The 23,424-nt window shown below is 43.6% G+C and overlaps 1 protein-coding gene across 2 annotated transcripts in view; it reads right to left on the bottom strand.

Annotated features, from left to right (window-relative positions):
• scinlb (scinderin like b) overlaps positions 1–16,960 on the bottom strand; it is a 47,472-nt gene extending 30,512 nt beyond the window's left edge. The window contains exons 1-5 of one of the 2 annotated variants that reach the window (XM_068036808.1): positions 16,851–16,958; positions 11,261–11,350; positions 10,087–10,270; positions 9,821–9,975; positions 4,352–4,513 (exon numbers count right to left, since the gene is read on the bottom strand). In XM_068036808.1, coding sequence (XP_067892909.1) covers positions 4,352–4,513; positions 9,821–9,975; positions 10,087–10,267 — 498 coding nt within the window. In that variant the 5' untranslated portion in view covers positions 10,268–10,270; positions 11,261–11,350; positions 16,851–16,958. Of the gene's footprint in view, positions 1–4,351; positions 4,514–9,820; positions 9,976–10,086; positions 10,271–11,260; positions 11,351–16,850 lie in introns of both variants that reach the window. The other variant, XM_068036807.1, reaches the window with a different exon arrangement.
• Between the last annotated feature and the right edge of the window lie 6,464 nt (positions 16,961–23,424).

The following is a 23,424-nucleotide window of genomic DNA, read 5'->3' as shown; positions in this document are numbered from 1 at the left end:
CCAGCTACACGTACCTAGAATGGTTACAGCAAAGGAGGCCGCCATTCGGCCTGTTGTGTCCGTGCCAGCTCTTTGCAAGAGCAACTCAGCTAGTCCCATTCCCCAACCTTTTCCCCATAGCCCTGCAATTTTTTTTTTCTCTTTAGGCATTTACCCAACTCCCTTTCAAAAGGTTATCGGGAGTAGGTGGAAATGAGGAGTAATCAGTTGAGCCGTGAACTGACTATTGAATGGCGGAGTAGGCTTGAAGGGCTGAGTGATCTACTCCTGCTCCTAATTCGTATGTTCGTACGTATGTAAGCCATGATTGAATCTGCCTCCACCGCATTCTTGATCCTAACCACCTGCTGTGTAAAAAAAGCTTTTCTCATGTCACCATTGGTTTTTTTGCCATTCACCTAAAATCAGCATTCTCTGGTTCTCAACCTTTCTCCCAATGTGAATAGTTTCTCCCTATCTACTTTGTCCAGGTCTCTCATGATTTTGAACACCTCCATCAAATCTCCTCTCAACTTTCTCTTCTCTAAGGATAACGCACTGGCTTCTCCTATCTATCCACGTAACTGAAGTCCTTCATCTGGGGAACCATTCTCATAAATCTTTTATGCACCCTCTCTAAAACCTTCACATCCTTCCTAAAGTGTGGTGCCAGGAATTGGTCACAGTTCAGGCCAAACCAGTGTTTTACAAAGGTTCACCATAATTTCTGCACTTTTGTACTCTATGCCCCTATTTGTAAAGCCCAGGATCCCACCTACCTTTTTAACTACTTTCTCAACCTGCCCTGCCACCTTCAACGATTTGTATACATATACCCCCAGATCTCTTGGTTCCTGCACCCCTTTTAGAATTGTACCCATTATTTTATATTGCCTCACCTTGTTCTAGCTACCAAAATGCATCCCTTCATTCTTCTCTGCATTAGATTTCATCTGTCACGTTTCTGCCTATTCCACCAGCCTGTCTACATCCTCTTGAAATCTATCACTATCCTCCTTACAGTTCACAATACTTCCAATTTTTGTGTCATCTGCAAATTTTGAAATTATGCCCTGTACACCAAAGTCTAGGTCGTTAATATATATCAAGAAAAACAGGGGTCCTAACAGCAACCCCTGGGGAACCCAAGTATATACCTTCCTCCAGTGCAAAAAACCATTCACCACTACTATCTCTTTCCTGTCACTCAGCCAACTTTGTATCCATGCTGCCACTTATCCTTTTATCCCATGGGTTTTAACTTGGCTGACAAGCCTGTTATGTGTCACTTTATCAAACACCTTTTGAAAGTCCATGTGCATCACATAAACCCCGTTACCCTCATCAATGCTCTCTGTTACCTCATCAAAAACTCAATCACAGTTAGTTAAACATATTTTGTCTTTAACGCGTCCGTGCTGGCTTTCCTTAATTAATCCACACTTGTCCAAGTGACTGTTAATTTTAACCTCGATCATCATTTCTAAAAACAGAACTACCACAGAGGGTAAACTGACTGGCCTGAAGTTCCTGGATTTATCCTTACGTCCTTTCTTTCAACAAGGGTGTAACATTGGCAATTCTCCAGTCTTCTGGTACCACCCCTGTATGTCAAAAGGACTGGAAGATTATGGTCAGTGCCTCTGCAATTTCCACCCTTTTTTCCCCTTCAATATCCTTGGATGCATCTTATCTGATCCTGACAATAAATCAACTTTATGTATAGTTAGCCTTTCTGGTATCTCCTCTTTATCAATTTTTAGCCTATCTAGTGTCTCAATTACCTCCTCTTTCACTCTGACTTTGGCAGCATCTTCTTCCTTGGCAACGACAGATACAAAGTACTCCTTTATTACCTCAGCCATGCCCTCTGCCTCCATGTGTAAATCTCCTTTTTGGTCCCTAATCGGCCCCACCCCTCTTTTAGCTACCCTTTTACTATTTATATGCCTATGGAAGACTTTTGGATTCTCCTTAATGTTCGCTGCCAGACTCTTCTCATACTCTCTCTTTGTCTCTCATGTTTCCTTTCTCGCTACTCTTCTGAACTTTCTATATTCAGTCTGGTTCTCACTTGTATTATCAACCTGACATCTGTCATATGCACCTTTTTTCTGCTTCATCTTAATTTTTGTCTCGTCATCCAGGGGGCTCTGGCTTTGGTTGTCCTACCTTTCCGCCTCATGTACCTGAACTAGGTCTTTTTTTAAAGGCAGCCCATTTTAATTTACAGCTTTGCCTGCCAATCTTTGATTTCTATTTACCTGGAACAAATCTGATCTCACCCCACTGAAATTGGCTCTCCTCCAATTAAGTATTTTTACTCTGGATTCCTCCTTGTCCTTTTCCAAAGCTAACTTAAACCTTATTATACTATGATCACTGTTCCCTAAATTTTCCCTCTTGACACTTGATCCACCTCATTCCCCAGAACCAGATCCAGCAATGCCTCCTTCCTCGTTGGGCCAGGAACATACTAATTAGGAAAGTTCTCCTGAATACACTTCACAAACTCTTCCCCCCTCTCTGCCCTTTACACTATTACTATCCCAGTCTATATCTGCTTCAACGCTTCAGTCCGTCTCCACTGTTTCTGCACCTCACTCCTGAATACCCTGTCAGTGGATTTTGCTGATATTAGAAAATAGCAGCAGGAATAGGCCATTCGGCCCTTCGAGCCTGCTCCGCCATTCATTATGATCATGGCTGATCATCCAACTCAGTAGCCTGATCCCGCTTTCGCCCCATCCCCTTTGATCCCTTTAGACCCAAGAGCTATATCTAACTCCTTCTTGAAAACATATTGGGGCTGTCGGGCTGCTCACTCAGCAATGAATATTAGCAAAAAAAGTTCTCCTACAACTGTGACGTAACAGCCTCAGCACTAGATTCTCAAAGCAAAGAACTTGGTATTGTCATAGAATCATAGAACACAGGAGGCCATTCAGTCCATCATTTCTGTGCTGGCTCTCTCATAGAAGGTGAGGTGAGGTTCTCCAATCTTCCTCAGGTACTTTGTATGAAAGAAAAACAACTTTCATCACCTCTCCGGGTTTGCTGAACTCAGCCAAGGCAATGGAGCGCCACAATGGGCCTCAGTACCCTTAGGTTACAGAGGGGAATCAGCAAGGATTTCCACTCATGATCACTATTCAGTAACCCCTGCCTGAATCTGCACATGTGGGGAAGACAGAATCTTGCTCAACTGTGAGTGCCTCCTCATGGCTGACTATTTGGCCAAAATTTCCCTTCTATATTCCCAATTTTAAACTCTCCATTACTGGTGGCCGTGCCTTCAGCTGCAAAAGCCCTAAGCTCCAGAACACCCTCCCTAAACCTTGCTGCCTCGCTATCTCTCTCTCCTCCTTTAAGATGTTCCTTAAAACCTACCTCTTTTACTATCACTAAGATCACCTATTTCCACCTATGTAACATTGCTCGACTCCACCCTTGAGTCAGCTATCTGCTGCTGAAACCCTCATCTATGGCTTTGTTACCTCTAGACTTAACTATTCCAATGCATTCCTGGCCAGTCTCCCAAACCTGAGGTCATCCAAAACTCTGCTGCCCGTGTCCTTACTCGCACCAAGCTCCATTCATGCATCATCCTTGGGCTCGCTGATCTACGCTGGCTCCTGATCCGGCAACATCTCAATTTTAAAATTCTCATCCTTGTTTTCAAATCTTTCCACGATCTTGCCCCTCCCTCACTGTGTAACTTTCTCCAACCCTATAACTCCCGAGATCTCTGTGCTCCTCAAATTCTGGCCGTTTGAGCATCCCTGATTTTAATCACTCCACCACTGACGGCTGCTTTCAGTTGCCTAGGCCCTAAGCTCTGGAATTCCCTCCCTCCACCTCTCCTTCTCTCCTTTAAGACGCTCCTTAAAACCCACCTCTTTGACTAAGCATTTGGTCATCTGCAATAATATCTCATTATGTGGACTGGTGTCAAATTTTGTTTTATAACACTCCTGTGAAGCGCCTTGGAATGTTTTATTACATTAAAAACAGTATATTAGCACAGTTTTTTGTTGCTGTCCTGGGTAACATGCTGAGTGGCCACTTGGATAAGCTACCAAAGGCTGGCTGGCACTTATGGAATGGTGTCCAATTTGAGTCAACACCTTTAGCAGAATCAATCTGCAGCTAAAATAAAATTAAAAGGAGTAACGAACCCAAGAAAATCACAAGGCACATTGACTTGCATTGGCACTGCTCAGTAATATCAATGAGCTGGATTGTCCTTGAACCTCATAACCAGGGAGGAAAGCATGATAACCATAGATAACATGGTGAGGGGAATACTGAAAGGAGTAAGGATCAAAGTGTAACAGAGCTTACTGCCAGTTCTTTTTAATATTATACTCACAGCTCCTGTATCAATGAGGAAGCAGTCTCCGTTGTTAAAGCTGGACCACGCGAAAGGCACTTCACTGGCTCTCACATTTCGTCTGCCTTTAACATGTAACAGCCTCTTTACATTGATGTCATTGGTGATGACATGTGCAAACCCAGATGCAATACCTCCTTCCTGCAAAGGAGACACAAATTTAAATGCTGTAGAAGATTATAAAGGCAACAATAAAGTGAGTTGTTTTAAAAAAAAAAGGATCAAAATATCCCATCAATTGCTACAGGCCTTTGTACTCATATATTGTTGTGGGTTTCCTACATTTAACCTAGGTTAAGTTAAATAAAACATAACAGACAGTGACGCCAAGTAATGCACCTGAACTAGTCCAACATTCTTCTCTGCATTACAAAATACAGCCTCGGGCCTGGGTTATATTCTAATAAAGATTGATGACTTCAAGGATCCCAAAGAAAGGAATCTGGTTAAGTCTTAAGCCAATTCTATACATTTACAGCAAAAAAATGGCTATAATGTGGAGCAAACTGGCAATCTCACACAGATATGCTGTAAGGATGGATGGTGTAAAATATAGAGATATTACACAATATTATTATAAATAGAGCTTTATCCTCAAAGTACCCCCTGTTTTTCAGGCCCAGGAATGCTCTATTTTAACACTTGGTATAAAAAAGAAAAATACTTAATTCCCTGGCAGTCATTCCTCATTGTGTAAGAATAATTCACCAAAACAATGGGTTAGGTTTTTACAAATTATAGCTCCCACCACATAATTATGCACAAAGGTGGATATTAATCAAAATGTCAGGCACCGTTAGCTCTCCCAGTCCATAGCCTGCCCAATCTAATCAGGGACACAACATTTCAACTGAACATTCCCGTTGGGAAACGTTCTGGTCTGGGAGCACTAATTTATAGAAGTTATCCTACACTGAAAAAGGAACAGCACAAGTATCTTCCATTAAAGCTCCTGTTCATAAGCCCTACAGTTAAAGGACTAAGACAGCATAAACTGAAACATGATGACAAAATACTTGCTGACACTAACAGGATTTCAGGTGTCAGGGTGGCCTTTAGGTTCCTAGACTGACATCAAACTCACCGTTGCTTCTTCTTTCTTATTGATGCCACTAAATGGACGGGGTCTGCCAATCCTCTCAAATAGCATCAGCTATGAAGCAAACTCTGCAAACCGAGATCATGCTTGTCCCACATGGGCGTAGCTGGCAAGGCCAGCATTTGTTGCCCATCCATAATTGCCCTTGACAACTCAATGGCTTGTGAGACCATTTCAGAGGACAGTTAAGAGTCAACCACATTGCTGTGGGTCTGGAGTCACATGTAGACCAGATGAGGTAAGGAGGGTAGATTTCCTTCCCTAAAGGACATCAGTGAACCTCATGGGTTTTTACGACAATCAATGATAGTTTCATGGCAACATTACTGAAGCTACCTTTCAATTCCAGATTTTTATTAATTAATTGAATTTAAATTCCACCAGCAGCTGTGTTGGGATTTGAACTCATGTTCCCAGGGCATTATCCTGAGCCTCTGGATAAAAGCAAAATACTGCAGATGCTGGAATTCTGAAATAAAAACAAAAAATGCTGGAAATACTCAGCAGGTCTGGCAGCATCTGTGGAGAGAGAATCATAGTTAATGTTTCAGGTCAGTGACCTTTCATCAGAACTGGCAAAGGTTAGAAATGTTTTAAGCAAAGGTTTTAAGGTTTTATAGGTTTTAAGCAAATAAAGCGGGGGTGGGGGAAAAGATAACAAGGGAAAGTGTTGAAAGGACAGAGGGTCACAGAGAGTAACTGACCAGAAGGTCATGGAGCAAAGGCAAAGGATGTGTTAATGGTGTGATGAAAGACAAAGTGTTAGTGCAGAGAGGCTGTTAAATGACCGAATAAGGAACAGCCCTGGCCAAAAGCACAAACATAACAAAAACCATGGGCAGCCACATGATAAAAAAAATGAATAATGAAACAAACTAAAATAAAATGAGAATAAAAAATAAAACTAAAAATAAAAAGGCGGGGGGGGGGGGGTCAGTCAAGCTCTGAAATTACTGAACTCAATGTTCAGTCCGGCAGGCTGTAGTGTGCCTAATCGGTAAATGAGATGCTATTCCTCGAGTTTGCGTTGATGTTCACCGGAACACAGCAGCAATCCCAGGACAGAGATGTGGGCATGAGAGCGGGGGTTGTGTTGAAATGGCAAGCGACAGGAAGCGGGGTGGGGGGGGGGGGGTGGGGGGGAGGGGTGTATTCGGACTGAGCAAAGGTATTCCACAAAGCGTTCACCCACTCTGCGTTTGGTCTCCCCAGTGTAGAGGAGACCACATTGTGAGCAGCGAATACAGTATACTAAATTGAAAGAAGCACAAGTAAATTGCTGCCTCATCTGAAAGGAGTGTTTGGGGCCTTGGATAGTGAGGAGAGAAGAGGTAAAGGGGCAGGTATTACACCTCCTGCGACTGCATGGGAAGGGGACGAGGTGTCGGGGGTAAAGGAGGAGTGGACCAGGGTGTCACGGAGGGAACGTTCCCTTCGGAATGCTGACAGGGGAAGGGAGGGGAAGATGCGTTTGGTAGTGGCATCACGCTGGAAATGGTGGAGAATGATCCTTTGGCTGTGGAGGCTGGTGGGGTGGAAAGGGAGGACAAGGAGAACCCTGTTGCGGTTCTGGGAGGGTGGGGAAGTGGTGAGGGTATTGGTGCAGGAAATGGGACGGACACAGTTGAGGGCCCTGTCAAACACAGTGGGGGGGGAATCCTTGGTTGTGGAAAAAGGTAGACATATGTGGAAGGTTGCATCATCAGAGCAGATGCCTCGGGATTATTAGTTCAGTGACATTACCACTACACCACCACTTCCCCTAAAATCAGGAGTCTTGTCCCGAGGCTTTCATTGGTGGACTGAGAAACATAGAAAATAGGAGCAGGAGTAGGCCAATTGGCCCTTCGAACCTGCTCCACCATTCATTATGATCATGGCTGATCATCCAACTCAGTAACCTGTTCCCGCTTTTGCCCCATACTCTTTGATCCCCTTAAACCCAAGAGCTATATCTAACTCCTTCTTGAAAGCTTACAATGTTTTGGCCTCAACTGCTTTCTGTAGTAGCGGATTCCACAGGCTCACCACTCTCTGGGTGAAGAAATTTCTCCTCATCTCAGTCCTGAAAGGTTTACCCCGTATCCTGAGACTATGACCCCTGGTTCTGGACTCCCCCACCATCGGGAACATCCTTCCTGCATCTACCCTGTCAAGTCCTGTTAGAATTTTATAGGTTTCTATGAGAACCTCCCTCACTCTTCTGAACTCCAGCGAATATAAGCCCAACCAACTCAATCTCTCCTCATCCATCAGACCCGCCATCTCAGGAATCAGTCTGGTAAACCTTCGCTGCACTCCCTCTATAGCAAGAACATCCTTCCTCAGATAAGGAGACCAAAATTGCACACAATATTCCAAGTGTGGTCACACCAAGGCCCTGTATAATTGCAGCAAGACATCCCTGCTCCTGTGCTCGAATCCTCTCGCTATGAAGGCCAACATACCATTTGCCTTTTTTACCGCCTGTTGCACCTGCATGCTTACCTTCAGTGACTGGTGTACGAGAACACCCAGGTTTTGCTGCATATTCCCCTCTCTCAGTTTATAGCCGTTCAGATAATAGTCTGCGTTCCTGTTTTTGCTACCAAAGTGGATAATCTCACAGTTATACACTTGACTTACAGCTGACATGTTTCTATTTAATCATGGTAGTATCATTTTCAACTCTCATTTCACCTTTTCTCGAGAAAGAAAAAAAATCAGTAGGGCTGACTACATTAATGGGTGTGGGCAAGGGTCAGTATGGTAGCGTTCAGGGATTATAGCCCACTCCCAACTGAGGAAGGATGCATAGTCACAAACTTATTCAGTTCACCTCATCTCATTCAGCCAGAAAATCTTACAGTCTCTCAATCATAGCATCCAATTGTTTCTTAACTGATTTGAGTTTTTACCTCCACTAGTTTACCCAGATGTTCCAAATTCAGTCCTAAATTTTTCCATTAGTAGTTTGAATAGTGTCCTCTTACCCTACTCTCACTTTTCAGTTAGACATAATTTTCCAGATTTACCTGTTCCATTCTGCTCATTAACTTTTATACCTTTAGTAGGACATTTCTCAATTGTTTTCCTTCATTTCGCAATTTTCTAGATGGTACAGAACAGCTTCCCCACTCTTCTCTGAATCACCTCCAGGGCTCGAGTGTCTCTTGTCTCTTATGTGTTAGTAGCCAGAACTAGACACATTACTCAAGGTGTAATCTGGCCAGAGCAGCATACAGTTTAAGTTTCTTTGTCTTTTAGTCTGTTTTGGTTATATAATTCAGCATTGTATTTGTTCTGTTGATTGCTGCTCCCCACTGCTTGGACATGTTGAATGCCAAGTCTATTAAAATGCCAAGATCTCTTTCAGCTTCATTCTTAGCTATTTCAACACCATTTAAGTTAGGATACTTATTACCTATTTTTCTTCCTAGGTGCAGTACTTTACATTTGTTTGTATTAAATGTAATTTGCCCACTTGTGCCCACTTAGATATTTTGTTACACAAGCAAAATACTGCGGATGCTGGAAATCTGAAGCAAAAACAGAAAGTGCTGGAAATACTCAGCAGATCTGGCAGCATCTGTGGAGAGAGAAACAGAGTTAATGTTTCAGATCTGTGACCTTTGATCAGAACTGCAAAAGTTAGAAACGTAATAGGTTTTGAGAAGTGAAGGGGGGGCAGGGGAATGAAGAAGAGCAAAAGGGAAGGTCTGTGATAGGGTTTTTTTTTTAAGATATTGTGTAGCTCCTGTGTTGTCTATTCCACTTCAAATGGGCAAGTTGGAAGGAATTAAGCAGTGATGGAGTAAAAGACTAGTAAAGCAGAAGGTGGAGGGTGATGTATGAAAATGGGACTAGTTCAAAGTCAATGTATTTAAATGTCCTACATAACCATCTATGGAAGTTGACCTTTCACTTGATACACCTGGTGGTATCCCAGGGACGGGGAGGGGAAATGCTTAATTTAAGTAGACCTTCTTATTAGTATATCAGCCAGCCCCTTTAACAACTTTTACTTAATGTAGAGCCAGTGAGGCAGATGTCCAAGCTACTTCTGAAATTTAAATGCACATAAACAGGGCAAAGTTAGAGACTAACTGATTGAATTTTGTATGGACCAGAAACAAAGAATCCACACTAAACAAGCTACTATAATTGTTGGAGGGATCATTGCAATCTCTATTATGAAAAAAACTTTTTTTTTTACGCCATTTAATCCATAAACAGACAAATGGTGCCTCCAGCATTTGGTGACAATGCACACTTATGTGTAACAAGAACACACAAACATTCAAGAGAGGTTTGATATTTTGTGAAAGATTCCAAGCTCCTTAAAAGATTCTGTTTATTGTCTACATTACCTTGTACACAAGTCCATTTTTGAAGTAGCCGAGGAACTTGCTTGACTCGTAGCCTTGTGATTCCCTATACTGCACTGGTTTACCACTGAGACTATCATCCAGCTGAGTACAGAAAATGGCACCAGCTCCAGATTCATCTTGACTGCTCTGGCTTCCTGGAAGAAAATATTTATCCAAGATTAACCTACAATAGCAAAAAAAAAGTAATCGGTCTTGCATTAACAGCAGTTCTGAAAATCCAAAGGCAAATATGAACATAGACATACCTATCCAAAAGTGGGCACTGTATGAAAAATCTGGAGTTGTATTCAGTACAATGTAGACATCACCAACATAAAAACTGCCATGCAGCTTTTCAGGTACTGGCACGGGGTTCATTTTCTCAATCCTCCACACTGTCAGCCCAGGCTTTTGGCCAGCATTTGTAAATGCCTCGTGAAAAGCCATTGTCTGTGGAGAGCAAAAGGAAAATTACACCATGGATAACTGGAGATAGACAAAAGCAATAAGTAAACCTAACAAGTAGAATGCTGAGATACAGAAATTTTTAGTCTGCGGGCAGTGGCAGTTTCAAAGGGAAGTCAGCAATTTAACAAGGTACAAGATGTATTAGCAGCTGACCAAATCATCTGTGTAGCACAGTAAGTAGCTTTCCATACCCTCCATGTTACAGTGGAGGGACAATCTGGTGCAGTTCAGGCACTCACTAAAAACCATCATTTTTTGCAACTTATCCACAGGAAGAAACTAACAAGGAACAGACGAGGATCTTGGTAGTAAATCTGAAAAGTCTAACAGAAATTAGAACTTATTGCAGAAAAAAACAATACTTGGATTTTAAAATAAGTAAACACACCTAGTGATTACAAAACAGTATCTAAATAGGAGTGTCTACATACTGATCTGATGAACACTTTAAGTAGTCAGAACACAGCACCTGCATTTAAATCCTGTCTAACTGCCCCACCCAACATCCCACTGTTAAATTTTCAATTCAAGTGAATGTCTTGATTCAATTCTCTAATGCTTGAAAGTAAGGGACTGAGCACAGATGGTCCAATGAATTTTTTAATGCAGTGCCACATTGGCAACACTTTGATTCAAAGCTGGTCAAGCAAATGATTTCCATCAAGGACACAGAAAATGTTAATCCCCATGACATTACTGCAAAGTGCATCCAATACAAGACATGTAACCACATAAAGGACCGGATCTTGTTCTCCCCCAGGAGTCGGGTTCCGTGGTGGCGGTGGGGGGGGGGGGGGGGTTCTGAAGATGGCTCCAGATGAGGCCCGCCACGGACCTCAATGCCGTGAGGGCCCAGCCCAATCCTCCCAGCGGAGGCGAGGCTCTGTGGCGGCCCCCCCCCCCACCCGCCACCGCCGGGACCACAATTAAAATTTTCAAATCAATAAAATGAATGAATTACCATACACTTACCTGCGATCTTGAGGGCCCCCCGCGATCTTCTGCACGTCGGCCAGCACTCCCGTGCCTTCAAATCCCTGTCTGGGGAAAGGCGGCACCACACTGGTGGGGAGGGGGGGAAGAGGAGGCAAGACTTTTAGCGCAGTGGGGGGTGAAAGGGGATCAAATGAACTTAATGGGTGTAGGGGATGGTGGGAAAGGTTGAACCTTAAACTTTGTGCAGTTTGAGCGTGTAAAGATCAGATGTTAAAGGTAAGTTTTGGCGGGGGGGGGGGGAAAGAGCAAATAGTTAATGAATTGTTATTGGGGGGGGGATGGGAATGAAGCATTAGAAATTTATTTATTTAATTTTGGGGGGATCTATCTTTAAAAATTTAAATTAGACAGCAAGCTGGCTGCCCTGTAAAAATGGTGCCAGAGCCTGCGCACAGGCAGCTGATGCCATTGCCAGGGATGGACAGGTTGACCCTCCACGAGATGGGGGGGGGGGGGGGGGGGGGGTGCCAGCCGCCCTGGCTGCTTAAATGAGCCACTGTGCTTAAGTTCATGGTAACTCTTGCCATTTTTTGAGCTCGCTGCTGAGATTAGCAGTGGGAACTTAAAATCCAGCCCAACAGGTGGGTTCTGAATGTCCTCAGAAACTTGCTTTAAAGCTGAGTCTTTGAAGACCCCAACTTGTGCTTAATTCTTATGGTGGTGGGTTTCTCAGAAGCACTGTTTACTGATAAATAGAGGATTTAAAACAAAACAAAGCCCTCTTGCACTTTGGCATGTTTAAGAAAATAATTAATGGAAATTTCTAAGGTGTCTTATGAATATTTTTCTTTAAATTATTTTAAATTGATTAAGTTGACTTTAGAAATACGTCAAATAGAAAATTTAAAGAATTTATTCCTCCCAGTCAGTTTACCAACATGATACATAAACTTCTGGGGAAAAAGTCTGTTTTGCTGCAGAACGTATGATGTGTCTGCACAAAATAAATTGTGCAATTCAGTGAATGATTCAGGACCTAGGATACTAAGTAGTCCCACCAGTAAGGTGTAGCAATTAACCTGGCAGAATCTTGTGAAAACATGACTTAATCCAGTTTGTATGCCTCTGCCTATCCAGAAATTTATATCATACAAGTTAGCATGTCATTTCCATTGAGAGCAAATGCTGGTTTCAGATACGCAACAGTGCTTCCCTCAGTTAAGCTCATTTTTTAAAAAGAGCAAATTGCATTCTTATAGCTGCTGAATAGAGTCATAGAATCATTTACGGCACAGAAGGAGGCCATTTGGCCCATCAAGTCTATGCTGGCTCTCCACAGAGCAATCCAGTCAGTGCCAGAATAGGTAACTAGCATATTAGATTATTTCTACTAAAGCATCTTAATAAATGAATGTTCATACACTTTAGGTCAAATAAAAAGTCACCCTAAGTTTATTTAGTCAGCTGAAAATCTTTCACCAAACTCACTGACAAATTAGTAATATTTTGAAAGGGATGTAGTTTGCACAGTAGTAGCCTGGGGAATCTGCTTTCTGCTCTAGCTTTAGGCTGGTATACCTAATGCTTATGTTTATTCTCCTGGAACTATTTTCAAATACTTTAAAAGCTTTTTTTTGAAAACAAAAATGTTCTTTCTTCCCAACCTGAAAACCAAATTCAGGATACCTAATAGGCAGAGTTACTAGTTTCTGTTTAGGAAATAAGTCAAATTGTGTTTTAATTACATGAGATTTTTACTGATGTTTCAGAGATTGCAATCCACAATGCTTTCTGTTTTTCCTTGCTGTGGCTTAAATAAAAAAACCAATAACTTTGCCTATAATGGACTGCTAAGGGAGTGCCTTCTGCTGTAATCAGGGTTACTATTTTACAGTGACCGAATCAGTCTAATTCATTTGTTGGGGTTCCAGGATTTTTATGAACTGCATTCCATCCATTTTGTCATTGGAAGCATAAACCAATTCTCTTGCCAGTGAGGATTCCCATTGCTTCCTCTCCATGCCTGCAATGTCTTCCCTATTGCATGGCTTACTTATTAGGGTGCTTATTCTGAATTGAATTTCACTGGGATACTAGGGAGAACTGGTGTGCTTCAGCACGACTATTTTACAACTGCTTGACATACATTGTGGAGGAACTGCTTTTCATTGTGATGTGGATTGTGAAAGGCTACGGAACACTGATTGGGGAGCAGGTACAGATTAATATGCAGCAGTACACTTTGGAACAATAGGGAAAAAATACCCCCTAAATGGTAAAGTTTAAAGGACTGGCGGAGCAGATAGATCTTCAAACCCAGAAACAAAAGTCATTAAAAAAGGTGGCAGTACAAATAGCATACAATAGTAATGAGATAACTTTGGATTTATACAAGACTTTAGGGTGCATATGGAATATCGGTTGGGCACTTTATTATTAGAATAGCAAAGGGACAAAAATGCAGCATAAATTCTCGAGGAAGTTGCTAGGAATTAGCATTACCGTTAATAAGAGAGGCTTGTAAAATTAGGTTAATGGGTGACCTGGTAGAGACCTTCAAAATTATGAAGGTTTATAGGAGGTAAATGGCGAAAGGGTATTTGCACTGGTCATGAGATGTCAGCATAAAAAGAATCAAAGGTGGGGGTAAGAAACCATTCTTTACACATAGGTTAGTTAAAATGCGAAATTCTTTGTTAAATGTTCTTTGTTAAAGTTCTTCTTTGAAAAGAGAATTAGATAGTTGCTTGAAAAAGAGGAATATAAAATGGGAAGCAGGACAGTGAAATTTGACTAGATGAGCTTAACCGTCTGTTCCTACATGCTGTAACATTTTATGATATTGAAAATTACGACCAATGTTTTCTAAAGCTTTTATTGAGGGGTTTAGATGGATAATGGTTTCAGATTAATGAGCCCAGTGTTTTGTCCTAAATTGGGGTCCTGTTGTTCAAAACGAGACATAGGGAAAGTTAAACTACACGGTGAGCATACTTTGAACTGGTGGTGTGCAGGCTTTGAACATTAAAGCCTCAAACTCAAAATTCAGTCAAACGTTTAAAAACAAAGGGAGCCAGAAGCTGCCATGAAACCACTGACAAACCATCCATATTTCAGTCTCAAACTCCACCCTCTCCCGCTACAGTTGTCCTGATGCAGCTGAGCATCTTGGGAAGCCAGAGAGCACTCTGAACAGCAGCACTGTTACAGCAAGAGAACGGCAGCGCTCTTTAAACCCGGGGAAGGAAGTGACTATTGACTAATCAGATAGAGGAAAGCGCATCAAAACAGAATGAGCTAAACCACATTCTGTTCATATCAAACAGCAGAGGATTTAGTCCTAATAACACATCATGTTTAGTGAGTACATACAAATCTCCAATGAACCTAGGCAACCTTTCTCCAATTGCTCACACCTACTCAAATCTTTGGGACATTTTAGTTCTGTAAGGAAAAAAAAAGTCGCAAACGCCTTTTTTAACTAAAAAAAATTTGGGATGTTTTCATTTCAACTTCCAATCAACACTGACATGGTAAATAACACAGGCCAAACTCTCAAACCCCCACTGCATCTTCCAGATTTAGAAAGGAACAGGGTACAGAGTGATTTGGGCATCAGGAGAAGCCAGGCTGCATCGAGTTATAGTTCGTTTCAGCCTGCACCGAGTTACAGTCTGTTACAGCCTGCACTGAGTTACAGTCAGTACCATGTTACAGTCTGTTACATCCTACACCGTTAGTCTGTTACAGTCTCCGTGTTACAGTCTGTTAAAGCCTGCACCATGTTACAGTCTATTAAAGCCTGTGCCACATCAGTTAGTTACAGCCCACACTGCATTACAGTCTGCATCATGATACAGTCTGTTACAGCCTGCACTGCCTTACAGTCAGTTACAGCCTGCACCATGTTGCAGTCTGTTACAATCTGCGCTGTGTTAGTCTGTTAAAGCCTGCACCGTGTTACAGTTAGTTACAGCCTGCACAGTGTTACAGTCTGTTACAACCAGCACTGTGTTAGTTAGTTACAGCCTGCACCATTACAGTCTGTTACAGCCTGTGCCATGTTACAGTCAATTACAGATTGCACTATAAAAGTGAGTTACAGCCTACATTGAGTTAGTCTTTTACAGCCTGTGTGACGTTACAGTCTGTTAAGCCAGTACTGTGTTAGTGTGTTATTGCCTAAACCATATCATGGTCTGTTACAGCCTGTATTATGCTACAGTCTGTTACAGCCTGCATCATGTTGCAGTCTGTTAAGCCTGCATCAAATTACAGTAAATTACAGTCAACATCATGTTACAGTCTGTTACATCATCAGGTTACAGCCTGCACCGTGTTAGTCAATTACAACCTGTGCAAGTTGCAGTCTGTTACAGTTTGCACTGTATTACAGTCAATTACAGCCTGCATCGAGTTAGTCTGTTATAGCCTGCACTGTTAGTCAGTTACAGCCTGCACAGTGTTACAGTCTGTTACAGCCAGCACTGTTAGTTAGTTACAGCCTCACCATTACAGTCTGTTACAGCCTGCACCATGTTACAGTCTGTGACAGCCTGCACTGTATTAGTCTGTTACAACCTGCGCCATGTTACAGCCTGTACCATTTTACAATCTGTTACAGCCTGCACTGTATTACAGTCTGTTACAGCCTGCACCGTGTTACAGCCTGTACCGTTTTACAGTCTGTTACAGCTTGCACCATGTTACAGTCTTGTTACAGTCCACACCATATTGCACTCTGTTACAGCCTGCACTGCAGTTTATAACAGTCTGCACCGTATTACAATATTACCCCACCCTCCTCCCCCGCACCGGATTGAGAGGCTGGCCGTTGCTGATCTCTGCTTGTTCCAGGTCCCGTTTACCGGGTGGTGGTGGCACCCCTCCACCCCCCGCTTGTTCGACAGAGAGTTTCATCTGTTGACTTTTTTTTTTATTAGAAAACCACCCAGTTTATACACAGTTACGACCTGCGTTGAGTTACAGTCTGCTCCGTCTTCATAGCTACACCCAGTTCCAGTCTGCGCATTTTACTCTGTCGATCGCCTTTCCCATTCGTAATCCGCCGCCACGAAACAGTGGAATTGCAAGCACTACTTTGCAAGCGATATGTACCTCGACCAGAACAACTCCTGAAAGTTTCCAAGATCTCTTAAAGCCCCCAAACAACCGGTTCAAAGAGACTGCATGTCTATTCCCTGTTGTGCTGCAGTCAATCACATCATTCCCCATCGCTCCGTGTAAGTGGGAGCGGAGCATCAGAAAATTCTCACTGTAACATTTTCCCAACACAACCAATAAAGAACGGGAGCCATTTTTCCAAAGCATAAGTCAGGGTGGAGTTTAACAACAGCGTTCTCCGAAACAACCAGGAGCTTTAATAACTCCTTTCCCCAACCCAAATCTTTATTGTGTTAACTGCAATTTCACACCTATTCCGCGATCCAATGCATTTCTGCATCTAATGATCCCACTTGGGAAAGTAAGAACTGTGAGGAAACTGAGTGAAACTAACGTGAGCTATTCTAATGGGACAAAAGAAAAGCACAAAACGATGCAAAATACAACACGTATACAAAATACAAGAAGTAAAATCAATTACTAAAAGGTGAAAGTGCTGTACCTAAGGATGAGGCGAGGTCCGGATTTAATTCCTGAAGTATTATCAAGTGCAGATGCTGATTTCTGGACTCGAGCGATCTGGTTCGTTTTCACTCAGCTTTTTTTTTACTGAAAGGGTGTGGAAAACCTGTGCAATCCTATTGGTTAATATTTAGCTAAGAGCCGCTTTATTTTAATATGCTAATTTCCCGATTTCCAAATGGCCTTTACCATCCCCTCGAATAATGAAAACAGGGCAAAAATAAAAGGAAGTGACATTTTCACTACTGATCTAATTTTCCCCTGACAAAACTGCACCTGAAATAATGGGGTCTCCATTCTGTAGGGTGGGGCAGGAGATGTTGGTCATGAGCCAAAGAAACTTTCAAGCTTCTACAACAACAACTTGGTTTTAAGCAGGGGCTGAGGAGAGGGAGGGAATTCCAGAGCAGCTGGGCAGCTGAAGGGATAGCAGAAGGGATAATAGGGGAGGCGGTGGCGTAGTGGTATTGTCACTGGACAAATAACCCAGAGACCCAGGAAATTGCGCTGGGGACATGGGTTCAAATCCCACCACAGCAGAAGGTGGAATTTGAATTCAATTAATAAATCTGGAATTAAAAGCTAGTCTAAAGATGGCCATGAATCATTGTCGATTGTTGTAAAAACCCATCTGGTTCACTAATGGCCTTTAGGGAAGGAAATCAGCTGTCCTTACCTGGTCTGGCCTACATGTGACTCCAGACCCACATGCCCTCTGAAATGACCTAGCAAGTCACTCAGTTGTACCTAACCGCTACGAAGTCAATAAAAAGGAATGAAACCGGACGGACCACCTGGCATCGACCTAGGCACCGACAACAGCAAACCCAGCCCTGTCAACCCTGCAAATTCCTCCTTACTAACATCTGGGGGCTTGAGCCAAACTTGGGAGAGCTGTCCCACAGACTAGTCAAGCAACAGCCTGACATAGTCATACTCATGGAATCATACCTGACAGACAATGTCCCAGACACTGCCATCACCATCCCTGGGTATGTCCTGTCCCACTGGCAGGACAGACTCACCAGAGGTGGCGGCACAGTGGTATACAGTCAGGAGGGAGTTGCCCTGGGAGCTCTCAACATTGACTCTGGACCTCATGAAGTCTCATGGCATCAGATCAAACATGGTCAAGGAAACCTCCTGCTGATTTCCACCTACCGCCCTCCCTCAGCTGATGAGTCAGTACTCCTCCATGTTAAACAGCACTTGGAGGAGGTGGTGAGGGCACAGAATGTACTCTGGGTGGGGGACTTCAATGTCCATCACCAAGAGTGGCTCGGTAGCACCACTACTGGCCGAGTCCCAGAGGACATATCTGCTAGACTGCGTCTGCGGCAGGTGGTGAGGGAACCAACAAGAGGGGAAAAGATACCTGACCTCGTCCTCACCAATCTGCCTGCTGCAGATGCATCTGTCCATGACAGTATTGGTAGGAGTGACCACCGCACAGTCGTTGTGGAGATGAAGTCCTGCCTTCACATTGATGATACCCTCCATCGTGTTGTGTGGCACTACCACCGTGCTAAATGGGATAGATTTCGAACAGATCTAGCAATGCAAAGCTGGGCATCCATGAGGCGCTGTGGGCCATCAGCAGCAGAATTGTACTCAACCAAAATCTATAACCTCATGGCCCGGCATATCCCCCACTCTACCATTACCATCAAGCCAGGAGACCAACTCTGGTTCAATGAAGAGTGCAGGCATACCTCAAAATGAGGTGTCAACCTGGTGAAGCTACAACACAGGAATATCTGCGTGCCAAACTGTGTACGCAGCATGCGATAGACAGAGCTAAGTGATCCCATAACCAATGGATCAGATCTAAGCTGTGTAGTCCTGCCACATCCAGCCATGAATGGTGGTGGACAATTAAACAACTAACTGGAGGAGATGGCTTCACAAATATGCTCAACCTCAATGATGGGGGAGCCCAGCACATCAGTGTGAAAGATAAGGCTGAAGCATTTGCAACAATCTTCAGCCAGAAGTGCCGAGTTGATGATCCATCTCGGCCTCCTCCTGAAGTCGCCGCATCACAGATACCAGACTTCAGTCAATTCAATTCACTCCACGTGATATCAAGAAACGACTGAAGGCACTGGATACTGCAAAGGCTATGGGTCCTGACAATATTCCGGCAATAGTACTGAAGACCTGTGCTCCAGAACTTGCTGCGCCCCTAGCCAAGCTGTTCCAGTACAGCTACAACACTGGCATCTACCCGGCAATGCTGAAAATTGCCCAGGTATGTCCTGTACACAAAAGCAGGACAAATCCATCCCGGCCAATTACTGCCCCATCAGCCTACTCTCAATCATCAGTAAAGTGATGGAAGGTGTCATCAACAGTGCCATCAAGAGGCACTTGCTTAGCAATAACCTGCTCAGTGAGGCTCAGTTTGGGTTCCGCCAGGGCCACTCAGCTCCTGACCTCATTACAGCCTTGGTTCAAACATGGACAAAAGAGCTGAACTCAAGAGGTGAGGTGAGAGTGACTGCCCTTGACATCAAGGCAGCATTTGACGAGTATGGCATCAAGGAGCCCTAGCAAAACTGAGGATAATGGGAATCAGGGGGGGAACCCTCAGCTGGCTGGAGTCATACCTAACGCAAAGGAAGATGGTTGTGGTTGTTGGAGGTCAATCATCTGAGCTCCAGGACATCACTGCAGCAGTTCCTCAGGGTAGTGTCCTAGGCCCAACCATCTTCAGCTGCTTCATCAATGACCTTCCTTCAATCATAAGGTCAGAAGTGGGGATGTTCGCGGATGATTGCACAATGTTCAGCACCATTCCTGACTCCTCAGTTACTGAAGCACTCCGTGTAGAAATGCAGCAAGACCTGGACAATATCCAGGCTTGGGCTGATAAGTGGCAAGTAACATTCGCGCCACACAAGTGCCAGGCAATGACCATCTCCAACAAGAGAGAATCTAACCATCTCCCCTTGACATTCAATGGCTGAATCCCCCACGATCAACATCCTAGGGGCTACCATTGACCAGAAACTGAACTGGAGTAGCCATATAAATACTGTGGCTACAAGATGCACTGCAGCAATGCACCAAGGCTTCTTCGACAGCACCTTCCAAACCCGTGACCTCTACCAACTAAAAGGACAAGGGCAGCAAATGCATGGGCACACCACCACCTGCAAGTTCCCCTCCAAGTCACACACCATCCTGACTTGGAACTATATCGCTGTTCCTTCACTGTCGCTGGGTCAGAATCCTGGAACTCCCTTCCTAACAGCACTGTGGGTGTACCTACCCCAAATGGACTGCAGCGGTTCAAGAAGGCAGCTCACCGCCACCTTCTCAAGGGCAATTAGGGATGGGCAATAAATGTTGGCCTGGCCAGCGACGCCCACATCCCATGAATGAATAAAAAAAAAGTCAATGTTGGGCAAAGGGACAGATAAATGCACAAGTAGCCAGAGTCAGGAGACCTGGTCAAAACACAGCCACTGCCCTGTGCATTGCAAGGTCAGGTGAATAGGAGGAGTATCTATTCTAATGTGGCCTATAATTCAGTCACAATCTTTTTCATGTTGTGTCCTGAATACTTTCTGTCTATTATTTTTAAGCTTTAAATGGAAAACTTTTCAGTCAACCTACTATTTTGGGTGGGACGTACCTGACAAGTCACTGCAGGAATGTTAATATCATCGTAACACATTGTTACACATTCTTATGTGACTGAGAGGATAGCTCGGTTAGTTCAGTGCAGGTTACAAAGGACTTTAAGGCTGCAAACAGTCTTGGCGGAATCTTCTTGGCCCCACAGACATGGGTTTGAAGGCAGGACCAGGAGGAAAATCAGAGAGAGGTCCCTCCTCTGGGCAATCATGCTGGAGAAGGGGTCATCACAGCACCAGCTACTCGCCCGGCAACAGAGGATAGTCAATTAAGTGCATAAGCTGGGGGTGCATAGTGAGGACTCCACCAGGATCTACCCAGAGTCATGTGGACTCCCTCTGAGAGGGGAGCCTGGAGGCTCCATGGAGGTGGCCCCCCAGCAGCAGGCCTGGGGGGGGTCCATCAGAGCAGAAGGCTCCATGCACATTGACGGGATGAAAGGCCTCTCCCGCGGCGGAAACCATTCCTCCAGAGGGGTTTCTCCTCCACTCCAATGCCCCTACTGGGTTGAGCCCTCTTTATTTTTGCCATTTCATGCAAGCTTCTGAGGCCTCCATTTTGAGGCTGCCTCCCGGAAGGTTGCGCTGGAATGCACACTGCAGACCCACGTGTGGTTGGGACTGGAAAATAATCTTTCAGCGGAAGATTCTGTCCTCTGTTTCAGGAGGAGATAGTAATGGGAAGAATAAAACACCCAATGCATTACTGAAGATATAGTCTAACTGGAGCACTATACCGTTTAAGCATGACTTCCTCTAAATTGTGATCTACTGGTTTGGGCTATAAATTCAACATTCTGTTTATGTATTTTGATTGCTGGTCCATAGGGGTTGGACAAGTTGTGCATTGAGTCTCCAAATATCCAAGTTTCCTTTCAACTCCATCCTTCACTATTACACCACCATTCATGGGCTACTTATTTTGTCCATTTTTTTCTCCTTTGTGCAACTCTTTGCACTTGTGCATATTAACCATATTCACCTCTTATGTACATGCATATATGACATCCAGCCCAAGTTCCCAAGCTACCACCTCAGAATCAACTGTCCCTTCTAGTTTCACACCATCTGTGAATATGTCCCTAAATCCAACTCATGATGCCTTCACTCTAAGACAGTTCATGATGCCAGGATTATTTGAGCCAAAAGGAAGTGTGAAAAGTTGGCTCGGAGGAGACCAAAACTATTCTCTAGAGTCTGGTTCATGACACTTCTGAGGCAGTCGTAATCAAGTAGGCCATGCAGTCAGCACTATCATCAGTGAGCTATGATAGACGTCTTAAAACAGCACTTCCGATGCCTGGACCGATCTGATGAAGTTCTACAATAAAACCCTAGGAAGGTCCTCAGGATCTCATTGCATGCTGAGGAGAAGGTATTTTCATTTCAGGTAACTGGTTAACCACTGGCGGGCAGTTAAGGCCTGGGTTAAAGTAGCCTTGACCTCACTGCCAAAGACAGCCTGGTTTGGCACTCGCATTGACCACACCCACCCAATTCCTGCTCCATGTTAAAATCAGGGCTATAATATTCCATTTTGAATTTTACAGTATGTACTTGGAAAAATTAACCTATTGTGGCTTATATAGTGATGTGGAAGGCAGCATCTGTGCTCTTCCTCTTTAAGCTTATATCTTGGATAGTATTAATGTAACACGTAACTTCTTTGATAAAGTTTAACAGCTCAGCTATATCACTTCTGTTTTTCTCTGCAGTTTACTGGTTCCAGTCTCTGAGGTATGTCTTCCACAAACCATTTGTAGTCTTTCTGGTTCATCAGCAATGTTCTTCCAACTTCAAGTGAAAACCGTCCATGTCTTTGCACTGTTATACTGTATTCCCGTAATGGTTCCACAACTCCCTTTAAACTGTGCTTTAATACAATTTAACATTTTTATTCTGAGGAAGGGTCACTGACCCGAAATGTTAACTCTGCTTCTCTTTTCACAGATGCTGCTGAGTGGTTCCAGCATTTCTTGTTTTTATTATCGAACATTTTTATTTACAGACTTTGTTCATCTTCAAACTTGTGCCTTTCATTATTGAAACTTCTGCAATATAAAATCTAATTAAGAACTTTCCCTTTATTATCTTATAAAGATGAAAATATCAGCCCAGGCAAATTGATTCATCAATTACTGATCACTATGGTGAAAGTATCTGCTAATACTAATTAAATGCACTTGTCCAAATAACTATGGCACTTAACATGTTATTGTCAACAATTGTGCCTCCAAAAACTCTGCTTTTAATGAGTATTTGGGCATATGAAAAGGGAGAAGCAAAAATCAGCAGTCTTTCTGCTGCACATGGAAGATTCTGAAGGGACTTGACAGGGTTTTTGACAGGTTGTTTCTGCTGGCTGGGGAATCTAGAACACAGGGAAACAGTCTCAGGATGAGGGGCAGATCATTTAGGACTGAGATGAGGAGGAATTTCTTCACTCAGAGGGTTGTGAATCTTTGGTAGTCTCTACCCCAGAGGGTTGTGGATGTGCCATCATTGAATATATTCAAGACTGGGACGGATAGATTTTTGATCTCTCGGGAAATCAAGGGATATTGGAAGTGAGCGGGAAAGTGGAGTTGCGGCAGAAGATCAGCCATGATCATATTAAATGGCGAAGAAGGCTTGACAGGCCGTGTGGTCTAATCCTGCTCCTATTTCTTATGTTCTTACTCCTGCTATAATACAAGTAGATGTTGCCAGAAGGGCCAGAAATAAGCCCAGGATTTAGATACACAGGGTCGCATCTTTACATCAGTATTTCCGTGGGCCTTATGAGGTGGATCTCCACTGTCCCTTAAAAGGCCAATGGTGTTTGAGGTGGTGGATCCAGAGGCCAGGAGCCCCAACACCTGGAGATCCAGAGTCCTGGCTCTCAGAGCTGCTTGGTGATGATTTACAAGACCA

This window comes from Heterodontus francisci, chromosome 8 (assembly GCF_036365525.1).
Source record: "Heterodontus francisci isolate sHetFra1 chromosome 8, sHetFra1.hap1, whole genome shotgun sequence".
Lineage (NCBI taxonomy): Eukaryota > Metazoa > Chordata > Chondrichthyes > Heterodontiformes > Heterodontidae > Heterodontus > Heterodontus francisci.
The sequence above is the reverse complement of the archived record's forward strand: the minus strand, read 5'-3'. Positions and strand labels throughout refer to the sequence as shown.